Here is a 6,345-nt window from a genome sequence, read left to right as displayed (position 1 = left end):
TCCCTGCAGCTCACTACAGGAGCGACTCAAAAGCTGGAGCCGCTACTGCCCCCACCCGCCCTCCCGCCCTTTGACCTTCTCAACCATGCACATCAAGAGGACTTTCCGTTTGCTACGTTTTTACTTTGGCAACTCTGCCGGAGGCACTGCACGTCACGACACAGTTCGGCAGCCCGGCCTGGATTTGGTGAACCGTCCGCTCGTCGAATCCAACCTTGCTCACATCGAGATGCTTTAGCCGAGGCAGCGCCCGGCAAGTGGCCGCGATGGCCTCCGGGGAAAGCCCGCAGCAGGCTTCAAGGCGCAGGACTTCCAAGCTTGCTAAGCTGCTGAAGCAAGGGAGGCAGGTGTCCGTTAGGGAGGAGCCGCCGCTGAGGTCCAAGAGGCGCAGGCGCTTCATGTGGCGCCCGATGAAATGAGTCGCCAGATCGCCAACGCAGCACTGGCGCAGGGCAAGAGACTCCAGCTCTCCCAGGTGCGGTGCTGTGGCCTGGATCCCCCCGTCTGTCACCCGGTAGGCCTCCGATACAACCAGCGTCTTGAGCGTGCCCTGGCGTGCGATATTTGCCAAGTGCTGGTTGGAGAAGGCGGGGACATTCTGGATGACGAGGTGCTGGATCCGTGGGAAGGCCTGGGAGGAGCCGGGCCCTTGGAACCACACGGAAGGAATCTCGCAGCGGCTCAGCTCCAGAGTCGTGAGAGACGGGGGCATACAGTCGTAGGGGAGAGCCCGGAGGTCTGTCTCGCTCAGGCACAGGCGGTGGAAGTTGGGACACTGCTTGCCCAAGGCCTGCATCAGTGCTGGGGAAAGCACCTCTTGCTTCCGGACGGAGTGGAGGCATCCCCGTGCTCTCAGCGTCCGCAGGTTGCCTCGGAGATGGTTTCGCAAGAGGTGCCACAGGGCCTTGGAGGACATCTAAATACAGGGAAAGGGGGTGGAAGTGCAAATCAAAAGCCACAAATGTTACACGGATATAATTTTATTTATTTATTTATTTATTTGTTAAATTTATACCCCGCCCTCCCCCGTAGGGCTCAGGGCGGCTTACATGGCAAGAAACTTGCTCATAAAAACATCAATACTTTAGTAGGTTTTTAAAACACAATATACAATTTAAAACCCAAACAACAATAAAGTGCTCAGACTACACAGCAGCCATTCCAAAAAGAATCAGAGAGGAGAGACTGTGAGGTGAGGGTGTTATTGTTTGGAAGTAGCTAGCCTGGCGGACGACCAACAATGGCCAGTTAGGGAAATTAAGTTTTGTGCAAGCTCTTAGCCTCAGTGGGAAGTGAGAAAATAAGCCTTTGTGGCTAGGTTTATGTAAGGAACTTTAGAGAAAGAAAAGCTTTACCTATCTTAAACCATTACTGAGAGCCAGTTTGGTGTAGTGGTTAGGACCACAGACTCTAATCTGGGAGAACCGGGGTTGATTCGCCACGCCTCCACACGCAGCTGCTGGTGTGACCTTGGGCCAGTTACAAGTTCTTTTAGAGCTGTTCTCTCAGGAGCAGTCCTCAAAAGAGCTCTCTCAGCCCCACCTCCATCACAGGGTGTCTGTTGTGGGGAAGGGAAGGAAAAGGAAGCTCTGAGACTCCTTCAGGTAGTGAAGGGTGGGGCATAAACTCTTCTTCTCTTTTTCTTACTGGCTGATGACCAGCAATGCTGGACCAATGACTTAAGGATGCTCCCTGACTGTCGTATAGCGAGGAGTAAGTTCTGCTCAACTCTGCAGAACTTGCTTCTGAGTAAACATTTAGAGGCACACAGACTGCACAGGACTGAAAACGGGGGGGGGGGGGGGGGTGTGCTTTAAAATCCTGCCTAATTCTTTTGCCTTCCTTTCTGACTAGCAAAACCAGAGCAGGCAAAACAGCAGAATAAATTATTCAAAGTAAGAAAATGTGAGTATTTCATTTCCATCATTTTGTACAAACAGTTAGCAAGCCTCATGCCCATCCATCAGAAGGCTTTGATCCAGAACACCAGACTCTAGGATAAACACATCTGCTAGTGTTTTTCTACAGAATCTGATCTGCAAGAACTTGTTCTCCACCTACCAATACCGTTTCCTCCCAAAAGTAGCAGGAAGAGGGTGGATGGGCATTCTTACCTTGTAAGGAGTCAGGTCCAAGTGCCTCCAAAGTAATTTGTCTCGCACCAGGCGATGCCAGCGTCTGCAGACCCTGGATAAAAAAGAAACTGGGTCAGCTCTTATTGGCCATGGTGTAGTGTTTAACAGGGCCATGGTGGCTCAGAGGTTAAGATGCTGAGCTGCATACTGGAAGCTCTGTCGTTCAGCAGTTCGAGACCCTGGTGCCGTGTGACAGAGTGAGTTCCCGCCTCTGTCCCAGCTCCTGCCAACCTAGCAGTTTGAAAGCAAGAAATTGCAAGTAGATAAATAGGTACCACTTCAGTGGGAAGGTAACAGTGTTCCGTGCACCTCGGTGTTTAGTCATGCTGGCCGCATGACCATGGAAACGTCTTTGGACAGCGCTAGCTCTTCGGCTTGGAGACAGAGATGAGCACCGCCCCCTAGAGTCAGATTCAAATGGGTTTTGAGCAAGGGGAAACTTTACCTTTTAGTGGTTAACAGCGCAGACTCTAATCTGGGAGAACCGGGTTTGATTCCCCACTTCTCCACATGCAGCTGCTGGTGTGTGACCATGGGTCAATCATAAATTCTTTCAGAGCTGTTCTCTCAAGGGCAGTTCTCGAGAGAGCTCTCTCAGCCCCACCTACCTCACAGGGTGTCTTTTGTGGGGAGGGGAAGGGAAAGGGATTGTAAACTGCACTGAGACTCCTTCGGGTAGAGAAGGGCGGGGTATAAATCCAATCTCTTCTTCTCTGAGAAAGGGTCCTGAAGAGGGGCTGCAGTAGGGAAGATGAATCAAGCTATGTGGTTGTGAGATTGGTAAGAAGACTGCTGTGTTTGCATGGCAGACAGAGAAGGGAAAGCCACAAATGGGAATTATTCTGTGCAGCTGAGAACCCAAAGAGGAAATGGACTTGGAAAGCAAGGTACATAGAATCTTATACGGTTCCTGAGAGTAAAAGGGGTCAGAAATTAGAGACAGACTAGGATCTGGGAGCCTATGTTCAGGTTCCATTTGTTGTCACTTATGGAGACCTTGGGCAAGAATGCAATTTTCTTCCATTTTTTTTTACTACATAGGAACATAAGAGAAGCCAATGCTGGATCAGGCCAATTGCCCACCCAGTCCAACACTCTGTCACACAGTGGCCAAAAATACCAGGTGCCATCAGGAGGTCCAGCAGTGGGGCCAGGACACTAGAAGCTTTCCCACTGTTGACCCCCCCACAAGCACCAAGAAGACAGAGCATCACTTGCCCCAGAGTCCCTATTTATACCTTGTGGCTAATAGCCACTGATGGACCTCTGCTCCAGATGTTTATCTAATTCCCTCCTGAAGCCGTCCATGCTTGCAGCCGCCACCACCTCCTGTGGCAGTGCATTCCATGTGTAATTTTTTCAAATCTTTTACTTCTTCCTTTAAAAGTGAGTGTCAATGTAAAGCATCTTAGTCATGTTAAACATTCATTTTCAATTCCCTCCCCCACCATTGGGAATTAGAATAATTTATTATTATATTGAGCTGAACTTTTAGATAAGCTGGGAACATTTGTTATGACTGTACTGGCCCACTGTTTATCGACAGTAAATTGATGAGAATGAATCAATAATCCTTGTTTTCTTTGCCTTAAGGCGTGTGTTGATGCTTTCCCACAAATCTTGCTAGTGCCTATTTGCACATGTTGTGGATTTAACATTATTATTTTTTCTAATGTACCTCGCTGTTTTAATATATTTATGTATATTATGTAAGCTACCCTGAGCCTGCCTAGCAGGGAGGGTGGGATACAAATGAAATAAATAAATACATAAAATAAGAATGTCGTGACTGGGAACTGTCCTGTAATAATGGGCTAAAAGTGGCCTTTAATATTTGTTCTACTGATTATATGATTAAGGGTTTGGGAGGGAGATGCATATAGTTTTAATCAGGCTAACTGTAAAGTGATGATAATGAAATCCTGAACAGACTTACACTATTTTAACATCACTGACTTCAATGGATTTGAAGGGTATGACTCAGGATCGCACAGTTAACTTTTTTTGGTGGGAAACCTGCCTTCCATTCCCCTTTATGTAAGTTCCTACATTCTTTTCATCTGATGGCCTTTATTAAGATGTGTGGATAGGACTACCAACTGTTTTGAGCAAAAATGATCTGTCCTTTTAACAAAATCTTAATGGAATGTTATTTTGGTAATAGAGGTTTCATGTGGAGAAATCAGCAGCTGAAGCTTTTCATGGAATGGAGATAAATAAGCCTGTATTAAAAAGACAGAATGTTTTTTCTCCAGATAGTTGGAAACTCTGTTTGCAGACAACATTGATTTGAGTTCCATGTTCAGGAGGCTCTACTTGTTAATGGCACACACACAAAACCTAAAAATTCAATCTAGAAGTGAATCCACCAACCCAATTTATTAAACTTCCAGTGCAATGCTACATAGAGTAAATTTTACTGTAGCCATACTGAAATCAATGGGCTTAGACTGTAATAACTGCATAGGACAGCACAGTTAGAGAATTCAGTACGTTTTTGTGTGTGTGTTTTCTATATGTAGATATTTTTTAAAATATGTAGATTCTAAATTTTAACTCATGCCACTTCTTGAGATAAGTTAACAACAACAAAACACAAAATTATTCTCCCTTTTTATATCAATCAGTCTATCAATTTATTATGGTCATAGACCAGCAAACAATACAGAAATGGTAAAAATTAATATTAAGATTAAAAATAAATCTAGACCTATCTGTACTTCTTTATCTCTTTCCTAGTTTGGTATGCCAGCCAACCAAATTTGGCAAACATTCTACTCATCTTTAAATTATTCCCCGCCAGCATAATTGACAAAAGTATCCTTCTATTGTGACTTGGGTAGGAGTTAACAATAGACTTAACCAGAATGTCCCTAACGTTATGAGATAAACTACAATCGAAAATTTACATGTTCCAGCATTTCATCAGTTCCCATCCCACATATACAACTTTTCCTCAGTGATCTAGTAAATCTGGCCTCCAATATAGCTGAGGGTAAGGCATTTTATCTTAAAAGGGTAAAAATTCTTCTATGATTACAGATGTCTAAATATTTGATGTAAGGTCTCAAAATTACCTTGTTAAGTGTACTTACATTAAATACAGGGTTCCTAATCCTACTCACATCCATCTGTCATTCAACATCTAATATTCTTTGTTTTAGATCTAGCCTGAGCATATCCCAGAGACAGTATCAACTGATTAGAAAAGCCATAATAAACCAGTTTATCTACCTTTTTCCACCATAAAGGAAAAATATACACTAAAAATGCACCCGGTACTAAGCATCATGGCAAATGTAGTATTAACATTTCAAGAACAGTGTCGACTAAGGCTGAAGTGCACACAGGTGTGAGCTCCCTTGAACTTACAAGGCTTACTTCTGAGAAAACATGCTTCAGTTTGGGCTGCAAAAACAAAACCTGCAGTCTTCCGCATTAACCACCCCCATGCCCCAAAATAGCAGCTGCACATTGAAACTTTGTGAGACTGCAGCCAGCTACAGTTTATTGGACCAAATACAAAGGCATGTGGTTTGACAGTTGCTTGACAGGCAGAGAATCAACAGGATATGGATTTGACAGACTGCACAGGATGGCACCTGTTACACAATCCGATGCATTTCAAAGTGTGGCTTTTCCACATACACTTTAGCTTGTGTTGTTTCAAATACGCATAAGCTGCAATTCACGGCATTTGAAGAGGAGCAGCCTTTGGCAGGCAGTTACTTTGACCCTGGTTACACCTGTTGACCAGTGTTCCCTCTAAGCTGAGTTAGTGTGAGCTAGCTCACAGTTTTTTAGCCTCCGGCTCACATATTTTTGTCTTGGCTCAGGAAGGAGGGCTCCAGAGCAAACTAATTTGTGCAGCAGCCAAATGACTTGCTCACAGCTTTAATGCCAGGAGCTCACAAAGTAGAATTGTTGCTCACAAGACTCCACAGCTTAGAGGGAACATTGCTGTTGAAAAACCCCGTCTTTTTTCTGGATCTGTAGAAGGGAGGAAGGATCAAAGCATTATGGAAGGAAAGAGACGCCTAAGCAGTCTAGGCTTGCCAATCTCCAGGCGGTAGCTGGAGATCTCCTGGTATTTCAACTGATTTCCAGGCGACAGAATTCCCCTGGAGAAAAAAGGTCACTTTAGAAGGTGGACTCTATGGCATTATACCCCACTGAGGTCCTTTCCCTCCCCCCAACCCCGCCCTCTTCC

General features: G+C 45.2%; 1 protein-coding gene across 1 annotated transcript in view; it reads right to left on the bottom strand.

Annotated features, from left to right (window-relative positions):
- Positions 1 to 112: 112 nt before the first annotated feature.
- The window catches only part of FBXL12 (F-box and leucine-rich repeat protein 12), a 7,222-nt gene continuing 989 nt past the window's right edge, over positions 113 to 6,345 (bottom strand). Inside the window, exons 3-4 of the mRNA XM_015427750.1 lie at positions 2,115 to 2,187; positions 113 to 916 (exon numbers count right to left, since the gene is read on the bottom strand). Of these exons, the coding sequence (XP_015283236.1) occupies positions 113 to 916; positions 2,115 to 2,187 (877 nt within the window). The remainder of the gene's footprint in view (positions 917 to 2,114; positions 2,188 to 6,345) is intronic.

The sequence above is a fragment of the Gekko japonicus genome, unplaced genomic scaffold (genome assembly GCF_001447785.1).
Source record: "Gekko japonicus isolate JY-2015 unplaced genomic scaffold, Gekko_japonicus_V1.1 scaffold474, whole genome shotgun sequence".
Lineage (NCBI taxonomy): Eukaryota > Metazoa > Chordata > Lepidosauria > Squamata > Gekkonidae > Gekko > Gekko japonicus.
The sequence above is the reverse complement of the archived record's forward strand: the minus strand, read 5'-3'. Positions and strand labels throughout refer to the sequence as shown.